This window comes from Microcebus murinus, chromosome 6 (assembly GCF_040939455.1).
Source record: "Microcebus murinus isolate Inina chromosome 6, M.murinus_Inina_mat1.0, whole genome shotgun sequence".
NCBI lineage: Eukaryota > Metazoa > Chordata > Mammalia > Primates > Cheirogaleidae > Microcebus > Microcebus murinus.
The window spans coordinates 95,267,483-95,281,319 of record NC_134109.1 but is presented as its reverse complement, the minus strand read 5'-3'; the positions used below and the strand labels follow the sequence as shown (position 1 = coordinate 95,281,319).

Genomic DNA, 13,837 nt, shown 5'->3' with positions numbered 1-13,837 from the left:
TAAAACCAGGGACAAAAGAGTGTAATAATGAGGAATCGCAGCAGGGTGGATATGGTGGCTCACACCTGGTAATCACAGTACTTTGGGAAGCTGAGGCTGGAGGACTGCTTAAGGCCAGGAGTTCCAGACCAGCCTGGGCAACAAAAAATAAAAAAATTAACCTGGTATGGTAGTACATGCCTGTAGTCCTAACTACTCTGGAGGCTGAGACAGGAGGATTGCCTAAACCCAGGAGTTTGAGGCTGTATTGAGTTCTCCAGTGAACTATGACTGTGCTACTGCATTCCAGCAGCCTGGTCAACAAAGCAAGACCCTGTCTCTTGGGAAAAAAAAAAGTGATGGCTGGGTGCGGTGGCTCACGCCTATAATCCTAGCACTCTGGGAGGCCTAGGCGGGTGGATTGCTCCAGGTCAGGAGTTTGAAACCAGCACTGATCAAGAGCGAGACCCCGTCTCTACTATAAATAGAAAGAAATTAATTGGCCAACTAATATATATATAAAAAATTAGCTGGGCATGGTGGCGCATGCCTGTAGTCCCAGCTACTCGAGAGGCTGAGGCAGCAGGATTGCTTGAGCCCAGGAGTTTGAGGTTGCTGTGAGCTAGGCTGACGCCACGGCACTCACTCTAGCCTGGGCAACAAAGCGAGACTCTGTCTCAAAAAAAAAAAAAAAGTGAAGAAATGCCTACCTCACACTAATTCTTTGGAGCCTTCGATAGATCTCAATTATTTTTATAACCACAAAATGAAGATCTTCCTGAAAGTCTGCTTTCCTTTTTGCTTTTGGCTACCACCATAGCCTCCAAATCAAGTGCTAAGGGTTTTGTTAATGACTTAAGATTTGTACTCCTTTGTCTTTTTAGATTTTATTAAAGAAGAAACAGGTTATGGGATAGCTAGCTAAAAATACAGAATTAACAATTGTGGCAGTCTGTCTGAATCTCTAAATTTTAACTTTTACAATGAAAAAAGTAAATCAAGTATGACCTTTTTTAGTAATAGTCTATAACATATTGTTCATAAATAAATAAGTACTGCAATATACATAAGGATACTTGGAAGGTACTCTCTTTAGTAAACAGTCTTCCTAAAATTTGGGCAAAGCTTCTCAGCATACATTAACATATAGCTCCAAATTAACGGAAGTCAAATAAAATAAGTTTTTATTATCTAGGAAAATAAATAATGTCCTATTCTACAAATAAGATTTTATTGTATTAACTAGATTTCCTGAGGAAATTATTAATATAAGCATAATAAGAATATTTAAATTAATAAAAGAAAATAGCTACTCCAACTCTAAATATTCCACTATAAGGTAAAAACCTCATTAATTTCACCTAATTATTCTATAATTCTTAATCATTAAATGATGAAGTTGAGCCAGGTATCGTGGCATGCACCTGTAGTCTCAGCTACTCAAGGAGGCTGAAGCAGAATTGCTAGAGCCCAGGAGTTCAAGGCCAGCCTGGGCAATATAGTGAGACCTCACTTCTAAATAAAACCAAAAAAAAGAGTATATTTGAGGAGAAACTTAAGTAAGGCCCAAAATAAAAGCAATAATACTTTCTGTTTAAAGTATTAATAAAATCTTGTAACAGAAATGTAAAACATCCTAAAAGTGATAATGCTAAGATTTTGATATTCCAAGGGGGAAGGTAAATGCAGAGGACTTAGCAATAACTAAGAAATAAGACTGGTCTGAAGGTAGTGAGTTATCTCGATTGTTCCCAGTCAGTTACAGATTGAACTCTTTGTTCTACCCTTTTCTCTCTTCTAACTACTGTACTTGACAAGTCTTAAGAATAAGAAAGGAAAGAAGAAAAAAGCAACAGCTTATATAGGTGATGGCAAATGGTAAAATGACTGAATAATGTTAAATGCTTTATTAGAATATCAATTAATAAGTACATAATAGACACACAGCTTGAATTCCAACACCTCTTTAAAGTTGGTGAGATACTTGAAGAAATATCAAGATGAGTATTTGCTAGTCTCTCTGCTCTTTAGGAAAGGGAAGTCAGGAAAAAAAATTATAAGGTTTTTTAAATTTTGTTTTGCTTTGTTTTTTAGAGAGATGAGGTCTTGCAATATTGCCCAGGCTGGCCTCAAACTCCAGGCCACAAGCAATCCACCTGTCTCAGTCTCCCAGAGTGCTAGGATTATAGGTGTGAGCCATGCCTAGCCAAGCAAAAATTTTTAAAAGTTAATTTATCCAAAGTAAGTAGCAGAGGTCTGATGTAAATTGAGAACTCACACCAAAGTCGATTACCCTTTTCAGGATACCAATGTTTATAGACTTTTTAAAAAACACAAAACACATTCATTCAATTAAATTTTATGTAAAATATCATCTGAAACATACTTCGAAGCAAGAATTGACAGGCTGGGGGAGGTGGCTCATGCCTGTAATCCCAGCGCTTTGGGAAATCAAGGTGGGAGGACTGCTTGAGTCCAGGAGTTCAAGACTAGCCTGGACAACATAGTAAGACCCAGTCTCTACAAAAAGTAAAAAGAAAAAAAAATTAGCCAGGTGTGGTGGTAGCTGTAGTCCTAGCTATGCAGGAGGCTGAAGTGGAGGACTTCTTGAGCCTAGGAGTTTGAGGATTCAGTGAGCTATAATCAGGCCACTGTATTACATCCTGCACGACAGAGGGAGAAACTGTCAATGAATCGATAAAAATTGATAGAACTTTGTGATCAGCAAGAAGTGGAGGACAATAGGGAAAGAATGATCAAAGTTGACTCTAAGGCTCAGAAGACTCTAAATATTAGGATCTACACAATCAATTAAAATAGTAAATTTGTCAAGTGAACATAAATTTCTAGAAGAAAATGATGTCTGCTTTGGAACTGTGACGTTTAGTTTCACACTCAAACAGGAAGCTGAGTTGGAACTCAAAAGATAACATTTTAATACATACATGACTGTAGTCTATTTTTGCATTACTATACTTATGCTAAAACGGGCTAACTAAACAATAGTTCAAATTTCACTAATTTTGAATATGCAGTGTTGTGTGTGTGTGTGTGTATATATATAGAGAGAGAGCGCGCGAGGACGCACGGGCTCGCACACGAGAGAGCATTCAATATATGCAGCATGATTATATGGCATTCGTGATTTTTTTGAGTTAAAATTGTAAAGAAATTATTCTTTGGAAAATGCCATAAGTATTATTAATGAGAATCAAAGAGAAGAAATGTAGCCTTCCTCTTCTTTTTCAAAATAATAACTCAAAAACTTAAGAATCCTTCCAACATGCCTATAATTCTGGCTACAGTAAATAAAAATTGGATTCTTTTACCCTTACTAATAATAAACTATAGCCATGAAAAAATAAATAAATAAAAATTTATGTTTCACAAGCTATTATACATCATATTTTATTAATTTTTTTGTTGTTTTTGAGACTGTCTTGCTCTGTTGCCTAGGTAAGTACTACAGTGTTGTGATCACAGCTCACAGCAACCTCAGACTCCTGGGCTCAAGTGATCCTCCTGCCTCAGCTCATGGAGTAGCTGGGGCTATAGGTATGCGCCACCACAGGCTAATTTTTTTCTATTTTTTGTAAAGACAGGGTCTCACTTTTGCTCAGGCTGGTCTCGAACTCCTGACCCCAAGCAATCCTCCTGCCTTGGCATTCCAGAGTGCTAGGATTACAGGTGTGAGCCACTGTGCCCAGTCTACTATTTTAATTTCTCATTTGTATTTATTATTCATTTACTACTAAGAATAAGTATTATACTTAAAAATACTAAAATGCAGACATTTTTAGTAAATCTAACTGGCTTTCTACTTGCCATTAGTATTTCAAACCAGGAAAATACTGGTATGAGACAACTTCCAACTTAGAAAGACCAATTTGAAACACTTTCACTATCACCATCAAATTTTTTTTTTTTTTTAACACAGGGTCTTGCTCACTGCAGTCTGGAATTTTGGGGCTCAAGTGATCCTCCCACTTCAGCCTCCAAAGTAGCTGGGACTATAGGCATGTGCCACCACACTTGGCTCATTTTTTAAAATTTTTTGTAGAGCTAGGTCTTGCTATGTGGCTCACACTGGTATTAAACTCCTGGCTTCAAGCAATCCTCCTGTCTTGGCCTCTCAAAGTGCTGGGATAATATGCATGAGGCACCATGCCCAGCTACCACTAATTTTTATAATTTAGACCCCAGAGTAACACCAAGGCCTATTTAAAACTGTCAGAAACTGCAGATATAGTCACACACATTAAATTTTCAAGAATGTCCTATTTTATATGCACATCAAAGTGTTTTGGAGCATGAAGAATGTTGTTAGAGTGAGATTTACTAACACAAGATTTACCAGTAAAAGGCAGCATCTTCAGTTCAAAATTCATTACTTATATTTAAGAAACTCAGCAAACTTACCATGCTGAAAATTCTCCCTAAAGAAAAGCTGACAGTGAAACTTTTACATTAATTGCTTGAAAGATAAAGAGGAATAGGGTAAGACAACAGACCAGTTAGAAGGCTACTGAGGTAGTCCAGGTGAGAGATGAAGAAGGCCTGAACTAGGGTAGTGGCAGTAGAGAGAAAAGTTACTAATTATTGAAAAAAGCCAAGAATATAGTTAATAAACTATGATGGGAAAGGCAAGCTTATTCATCACAGAACCCAAGAAAGACTCTGAAATTAGAAGTGTCAGATACGTCAGAAGACATGGGACAAAGTACAGGGGACTAAAAGTGGAAGGAGTCCTTGCAAAGAACAAATGGCACCAGATAGATCCCCAAGATTCAATCTAAGGAATCGTGAAGTCTATTTCTGCTTCTCTGACTTAATCACTGGCTCTCCCACCCTGTTTTGTGCCAGACCTATTGTCCACTGTGCTTTATTTGTATCTGGAACTTTATCTTCCCAATCAAATACCCTGAGAGAGCGCTCAGATTCTGGAGTGGGTGATAATTTCACCTTGGGCAAGTTACTTCAACCTTATGCATCTTGATTTGGTACATATGTAAAATGGGAACAATATCTAAACAAGGATTTCATGATGTGGTTGAGAAAATTGAGAGAGAAAATACATATAATGCACATAAAATAGTTAGCACAGTATCTGGACACAAAATAATTGAATATTTAGTATTATTATTCAAAAACCTAAGATTACTGGTACTACCTATGTCCAAAGGTCCTTCACCTGGAACTCAATAAAGTTGAATGGGGAGTGGGAAGGTTTTTCATGTAAGGACTACTCATAGCCAGGGGAGAAGAGAAAATAAACACATCTATCACTGATAAGAGGGTAACTATTCACTGGCAATATTCATACTATCATCAGCCCTATCTACTTCATCTCACAAATCCAAAGATACTACATCAATTCTAATTCTTGGGAGAGATTGGGAATGAAAGCCTCAGAAATGTTACTTAAATCTTTTGTGTAAACAAAAATCCACCATTGTGTGAAGTTTTCATATCTTCTTACAGGATCTATATTTAAAAACAGGGTGGGCAGAGGCTAAGATGGAACCTTTGGCTCACCATCTGTTTTTCTTTTATAAGTAAACACACATGGAAAACCTCAAAAGAGCTTTATGCTTAATTTAGGAAAAAAGAAAATTTGCATGATTACAATGTTCCTACAAGTCAGGGGAAAAAGCAAACCCTAGTCAGAAGCAAGAAGTGTCTGTGAAAAGGATATGAGAAAAGAAACGTCATCAAGGACAGAGGGAGAAGCAGAGCAAAACCTCATCCCTGGGGAAGTAGTTCACTTTCATGTTACCTCACTTTACAGGTGATAATGAGACAGAAGATATGTCCGCTTGAACTTTGAATTTTCTCTGAATGGCCTTTTACTCATTTTGCCATTGTGTTGCTCATCTTTTTCTTTCTAATTTATGAGGACTCTGTGTAAATTAAGAAATTAGCCCTTAGGGCCAGCCATGGTGGCTCATGCCTGTAATTCTAGCACTCTGGCAGTACGAGACAGGATTGCTTAAGGCCAGGAGATTGAGATCAACTTGAGCCAGAGGGAGACCACATCTCTACAAAAAATAGAAAAATTAGCTGGGTGTGGTTATGCAGGCCTGTTGTAGTTCCAGCTACTTGGGAGGCTGAGGCAGGAGGATTGCGTGAGCCCAGGAGTTTGAGGTTGCTGTGAGCTAGGCTGACACCACTGCACGGTAGCCCAGGTGACAGAGCAAGACTCTGTCTCGTAAAAAAAAAAAAAAAAAAAAAAAAGCTTAGACTCTTATGGGACAGCAAACTGAAAATAAAAGACATTATTTAAAAAAAAAATAAATTAGCCCTTAGGCATATAATCTGGCAAATATTTCCTTCAGTTTATAGTGTAGATTTTGATTTAGTTTATGGTGGCAGTTTTTTTGGTGTGTGTGTGAGGGGGTATCTTTTTGTCTTTGTTGCTTTAATCTTAAGCTTTTTTATATTTTACAGACTCAAATGTATCAACCCTTATTTTACAGTTTCTAGGTTTGATATTTGGAAAAACCAGCTTAATAAAAAAAAATCTTGCTTCAATACCCTACCATTCCTCCCTTGACTTGGAACACGAGATGGTCTCAGTTCCTACTAAGCAAAGAGAGAAAATGGGGGAAAGAATTCCCTATCAGGAAGGGTTAGGGAGCAGAAGAGATGCAACCCAGCATGTTAAATTAGAACAGTGCATTCATTCTTCTACTAAAATGCTAATACCAACATAATGATTAAATATTATAATACTACACATCCTCTATCACAATGTATATAGGTTATACATAAGTTTTTTGCATGTGTTGGACTCAGAACCTACAATATTTTTTCCAAAAGAAAAGTATGGCAAAGTAGGAACTCCCTCTATTATTAAAGTAATACATTTATAAACATAAAAATATTAAGGCAAGGCCAGGCACAGTGGCTCACGCCCATAATCCTAGCACTTTGGGAGGCTGAGGAGGGAGGATTGCTTGAGGTCAGAAGTTCAAGACCAGCCTGAGCAAGACTGAGACCCCTTATTTACAAAAAAACAGAAAAATTAGCCTGGCAAGGTGGTGCGAGCCTGTTGTCCTAGCTACTTGGAAGGCTGAAGCAGGAGGCTTGCTCAAGCCCAAGAGTTTGAGGTTGCAGCAAACTATGATGAAGCAACTGCACTCTAGCCTGGGCGACAGAGACTCTGTCTCAAAAAATATTCAGGCAAAAATTATTTTTAAAATGTTTGAAGCTGGACATGGTGGCGTGCACCTATACTCCCAGCTGCTAATCAGGAGGCAGAGGTGGGAGGAATGCTTGAGCTTAGGAGTTCGAGGTTACAGTGAGCTACAATGGGGCTAGTGCACTCCAGCTTGGGTGATAGAGTGAGATCCTATCTCTTACAAAAAAAAAAGTTTTATAATGCAAAATTTAAATCATACATAAAGTGGCAAGTACTCATCACTCAGCTTTAACATTTATAAGGCCACTATCATCAGAAACTAAAATTAATATTTTATATACCTTCTGATTTGATCTTTATAAACATATCTAATTAAATGGATCATAGCCCTCAAATATACCTATAAAGATAACATTATTTTTTACAGCTAAACTGTATTTTTTAAAACTATTAAAAATCAAATATACTCTGAAATAAAGAAGCAAAATGAAAATATATTCTTTATGACATAAATTTAGGTAGATTTACCTGGTGTCAATTAAACAGAATTACAAATTTGAGCATGACTCAATGAATAGATTTCCTTCTTTCTTGATTTTTTGGATTACAGCTCAATTATTTAATAGATTATGAATGATCATCTACTCTCTCAGTCCTAAACATTTTCAACTCACTACTTACCCCATTTGATAATTTTAACTATCACTTCTCATTCAAAACCACTGCACTCACTTTCTTTGAATTGCTCAAATCTTCCCAATTTGTTCAGTCTACTGATTTTCTCATGTTTTCATCCCCTCTCCAAAAGAGATGATCAAATGTTTCACTGTCAACTCTTTAATTCCATTAACCTACCATAAGTCAACCCTTGAAAAGCCCAAGTGCTGATAACCCTAGCCATTCTTCCTGCACCTATTTCCAAGAATAAGAGAACTACTGGGGAATAACCAAAAAACAAAGCAAAATTTATAAAACTGATATACTAACAGTTTTTAAATACCTCAACTTATCCATTGCTACTAACTGGCAGTCTTTATTTTGCCTCACATTCCTAAGAATAATCTCCACTGAGATTAGAACTTCTTTAAAATGCAACATAGTTTTCTTACAAAATCCACCCCTTCAATGCTTAACAACTTTAATTGCTGATAAGTTCAATAGTTATTACTCATGAATTCAAGTTATACTGCCAAAATGGAAAATATGAGGCCTCAATTTCCATCTACCTCTCTATCTTAACATGATTGTATTTTCCGTGCCCCATTTCTTCCATTACTTCAGAAAATGAGATTGTTGTTCCTTCTTTGAAGAGAATTTTATCATCTATTCTGAGGAGTCCATATTATCCTGACTTTTCAATGACCTTGCCCCCTATACCTCTCCTTTTTGGCAAAATCTTTCCTATTCTATCAGATCCTCAATGCTGCTGCATTTGACAACAGTAATGAGCCACATTTTTATTACATTCTCTTTCACTGACTACTATCATGACATTGTCCTATTTCTAGTTCTCCTTCCACATCTCAAATTCTGCCTACGTTGGCTTTTCATTCTCTTACCCTTAACATTCTCCCTCTACTCTTTAATCTTTCTACCTCTCTTTTCTCTATGTTTACTGGATAATGGGGTAGGGGAAGAAAGGGAGTGGAGAAATAGAGGCAGGATAGGGAGGATGTTTTTGCTGGCAATTTGTCACTGCTCACATATGTTGGGATGGAAAAAGTTGAGAATGAGTGCTTATTACTTTCTATGGAGATCTCATTTATTCCCATAATTACTATACTTACATCTATACAATAATTCTCCAATTCAATTTTTCTGTATAATTTTGGCCTCTTTCCTGAGACTCGTCCATGCTTCTAGCAGTGAACATTTATATTTTTATGGCCCACTAGCAGACATTTCCAACTTGATACAACCAAAGTTTGGCAATAACTATCCCACCTAAAATGATTCCCTTCATATCTTCCCTATCTTTTGAAAGATACAACCAATCTCTATTACCTAGCTTTGAAAAAACTGCGTCATTTCCTTCATTTCTTATAGCCAGGTGATGATGAATTAATTATCAGGATTGCTACATTATCCTCATCAAAGAAAGGAGGAAAAAAACTCCCTATTCAAAAGAGCTATCCTCATCAATTTTTCCTGATAATCTCACTACAGTCTTACCTCCAGCCTAATGTCAAACTAAAAAACTACTCTCTTCATGTCATTCCTTTATCCAGCAATTTATAACAGCTCTATTATCAGCTATATATAAAGTCTAAACACCTCTAGCAATGTGTCCTCTGAAATCTGACAACTACCTTCACACTCTATTTACTATTTTTCTCTACCACAGCATTTCTCAAACTTTTTGTTTTCAGAGTCATTTACGATCTTAAAAATTACTGAGGACCCCAAAGAGCTTTTGTCCATGTGGGTTATATCTATCAATATCTACCATATTGGAAATTAAAATTGAGAAAATTTAAAACACAAGAATACACAGGCACACATTCTATTAACTGTCAGAACAATATCATCACATATCAGGCAGCCTGGAAAACTCCACTGACACTTGAAAGAGAATGAGAGTGAAAAAGGCAAATAACATCTTAGCATTATTATTAAAATAGTTTTGACCTCTAGAAACCCTAGCTCACTTTGCTCACAATGTTGCAACTCACTACTACTCTACTTTGGTTCTCTTATCTATCTCCCTAATAATCATTAATGATTACTTATGACTGATATCTGTGTGCAGCAATAGGCTAGAGGGAGAAAAAAGGCTGGGAACCACAGGTTTACAAAATAATCTCCAAATTCATCAGCATGCCTGCTCATTTACTCTGACCCAACCTATCAATTTTATTTCCTGCTATTACCATTTCCTTCCCCTCCTGCACCGCACTTCAACCAAGTTTGGTGGTTCCAAATGGAGCAAACCTTTAACGGCTACAGCACCTTTGAATATACTTTTCCCTTTGCCCAGAAGGCGGCCTTCTCTCACTCTTCCTTCAGACTCGGTTCACAGGTTATCTCTTCTATGAAGTCAGCTCATCCCTAATTACCCTTTTATTGTTTATATGTCTGCCACCCCACTAGACAGTAGCTACCTGAGGGCAGACTTGAATCAGACTTGTATACATACAACTTTGTATTTCAGTACCCCACAAACAGTGGGAACCCAAATATGTGATCATTCACTTGAATGTCTGAACTTGAACTGAACTTGACTTTTGAATGAGTCAGTTCAATGTTCTTCTAACCCCAAATACTCCAGACCACAGTACTTGCTCTTTCCTCTGAACTTCTGCAGTACCATATAAAACTAGGAAAAGAGAAAAATCCTAAAGGAAACTAATAGTTATTCCTTCCTATAAAACAGACTGGTTCATAGGACCAAGTCTAACTCCCTAGTCAAGGGCCTCTGTCAAGTGGCTGTTCTTCACCCTTTTCAACCTTATTTTCCATTATTCTCCAACATTAACTTATGTCTTCTGTCATCTAATAAATACACACACACACTATCCATTCTGTTTTCATTCCTTTTGTTTATACTCTTCCTTCCCCCAGGAATTCCATTTCCCTATAATTCTAAATTCTATTCCTTAAAAGTTTGGTTCAAAACCCACAAATTCCTATGCCAGACCAAAGGAAAATTTCCCTTTTTGGATATTTTATGCATTTCCATTTGTTTCCTATAACCTAGCATTTATCATTCTTTAACAGTTTCAAGTAAGTCAATGCTGCAACCCCAGATAGCTTGACAGCCCTTCAAAAGCAGGCGCTGTCTTCACTCAAAACAGCTGAGTGTCATTATGCACCAGATAATGGCAAGGTTTCTAATCTTGTTTCTTTTGTATCAGCCTTTGCTAGTAAAAGAAGATGATGGCAAGTAATAAATACTATTCATGATACTGATTTTTTTTCCTAACTGGTCAGAATAATTGAGGTTATTTTTTCTAGGGAACATTTTATCTATAGATATAATTATCAATTTGAAAATAAAACGGGTGCTATGAGATGCACCTTCTCAGCACCCTAAAACTGCAAGCTTAAATAAGATACTTCATTTACAGATAACTCACTCTGAGTGCTCAATACACTTATTTTTTAAAGCCCATCCTTTTTTTCCTCCTTCACCTTAGATATATCTTTTCTTATTTTAGTTGTTACAGTTTTAGCTTTCTTAACACATTCTGATACATGGTTACTGGTAATAATGCCAAACCATTTAAGTAGAGCCAAAGAAATAAAGCAAGTAAAAATCATGCATAAAATGAAAACAATCTTTGAAAACCAATAAGTTATGGTAACTGGGTCTCAGACCAATGCTTTTCCTTAAATGGAATTTGTCTAAAGAGCCACATCTTCCCTATCACCATTCCCTTAAGTATCTTCGCCCAAATGGGGCAAGCATATTAGTTGGAAAATAGACTAAACATAATCATCAAAACTTAAATCCATGATATCATGGATTGATGGTAACTTCTGAATATCACTTTCTCCAATCCCTCACTCTTTTGCATATGTGGTAAAGTCAGTAAGAAGGAATAACATAAGAAAATATAGTTTAAAATAATCATAAGGTTTAAGATGCTCTGAGTCCTTTTTGTTTGTAAGTGTATCAACCACAACTGAATGTTTAACTCGTACTTAAACACTACAAGGGAGACTTGAGGTCGGGGCAATTCTTTCTGATACATATAGATACATATTCCTTCAACATGGAAGTTCTGGAATGAATTTCATTTAAGAAGGTAACTGATGAATGAGGAAAGAAAGAGTTACCACCTGACACGCAGCAGCTCCCTCACCCCGTTTTTCTCCCCCTCCCCAAAAGCTGTTAGGAAGTAAAAAGCTGCAGATTGTACCTTCCAGGCCAGGAGCAAAACATTGAGGATGGCCAGCAAAGGGCAGGGTCCGTTCTCATTCTGGGTGATGATGGGTGTGTTCTCTTCCTTCCACTGGATCCACTTGATGTGATACACAGACTGTCCCGGAAAGCGTTCCTTGGAGGCCGCCAGCACCTGAGCGGTCTCCGCCTCCTCCTCCCGGCACAGAGGGACAGCCCCGGGCACCGCCGCCGCGCTGTCCTCCTCCTCTGGGACCCTGTTCTCCGCTCCCTCCTCACTATTAAACTCGGAGCTACTGGGGAAAGAGTGCAGGTTAGAGAACGACTCCAGGGAGTCCAGGCTCGGCGATTCCCCAGGAGGGCTCGGGTCGCTGCAACTGCTGCTGAAGCCGCCAGCGCTGCTGGGCTCTTCGGAGCCGGCGGCCGCCAACTCCGCCTGGCAGGTGCCGGCAGGATCCGGGCGAGCTCCCGCGTCTCCCGCCGGACCCAACCCATGACCGACTCCGGCCTCGGCTGTCTCCGGGGAGGCGGTCACCTTGTGCTGCCCTCTCAGAGGCGGCTTGGCGGCAGCAAGATTCTCCAAAGCGCTCTCCTTCAAGTCCAAGCCCGGGAAGGAGCTGCAGGGTCCAGGAACCTGAGGAGAGCCCGCGGCAGAAGCCGAGTCCGGGAGGCTCCTCCTGGCAGCCGCCGCCCCCTGCCCATTCCCGCCGCCGCTCTCCGCCGCCCATACCCCAGAACCATCCCCAGCTGCAAGCCTGGTCTCTGGTTGCCCTTCCTGCAGAGAAGCTGTCCCTGGCGCTGGCCCGGCCGCCACCCTGTTTTCTAGCGGCTGCAGGCTCTCGGGGCCGCTCTCCATACCGGGCCTCCCGCCCTTCGCTCTATAGAGACCGCGGCGGGTGCTCCTCAGCCAGCGCCTCCGACGCCATGACAGCGGCGCTGGCAGCAACAGCGCCCTAGCGCGGTCTCGGCCAGGCACGTCACCAGGGAGGGTTCTGAGAGCGCGCGCGCGCGCCGCCGCGCACCCCTTCTCCCGCTAGGGGCGTGTCTCCGCGTGACTGCGCGCTGTGCCGCGAAGGCGAACCAGGCAGCAGCCGCCCACGTGGCCCCGCCCCTCCCGCGCGCTTACCGGAGTGGGCGCCCGGAAGGCCGGGCGTGGCCAGGAGGGCGTGGCCCACCGCCGGGCGCGCCCCCGCGGCTCAGCTCCAGTAGGAAAACATCCTCTCACTCTGTGGCCGGAAGTTGAAGTCCGGGGCAGCCTGGCGGTGCGCGGCTTCTTTAAAGGCAGCCGGGCGGCCGGCCGCTTAGACGCTTATAGAGCTGGGTTGTGTGTGGCCCAGCCTTGGGCATGGTGAACTGGAGGTGGTTGTGGCATTTGGAAAAGAGCTTGTCCCTGAAGGGCTCAGGAGACTTGTTTCACCAGCTTGTGATATGGAAAATGGAAGGCATCTCTCACGAGATGCAGATTTTAAAGGCTGGCATCTATTCCGAGTTACTGTGCTTCTCACCAGCTACTGGTGAAACGTTCTCCCTACGGGAGGCGTCAGTGCGGTTGTGGACATTGGCCTGCGCAGCAAAATAAAGTGTGTAATTTGGGCCAATAATAATAAATTATCTTGTGTTGGAATTGGCCAGGTCTTTGCGGTTTTGCTAACTTGGCTTCACTTTGCTTGCAGTGGCAAGTACTTGCTCCTGAAAGAGTGATTTTTTTCCTAATTAGAATTGACTCCTCTTAGGGCCATGCAGTTTTCAAAGAAGATTGACTTCGGGAAGTTTTGTTGGTAACAAATAAAATGTATGTGGGTCCTTCTCTGACCTGTTCCAGGAAAAGGCTCCCCCCACCCCCCATTTTTGCCTTTCAATTTTGTAGACCCTAG

The 13,837-nt window shown here is 40.1% G+C and overlaps 1 protein-coding gene across 2 annotated transcripts in view; it reads right to left on the bottom strand.

The window, feature by feature from the left end:
• Positions 1–12,995, bottom strand: part of MINDY2 (MINDY lysine 48 deubiquitinase 2) — a 72,332-nt gene extending 59,337 nt beyond the window's left edge. The window contains exon 1 of one of the 2 annotated variants that reach the window (XM_012783032.2): positions 11,983–12,995. In XM_012783032.2, coding sequence (XP_012638486.2) covers positions 11,983–12,819 — 837 coding nt within the window. In that variant the 5' untranslated portion in view covers positions 12,820–12,995. The remainder of the gene's footprint in view (positions 1–11,982) is intronic. The other variant, XM_012783031.2, reaches the window with a different exon arrangement.
• Between the last annotated feature and the right edge of the window lie 842 nt (positions 12,996–13,837).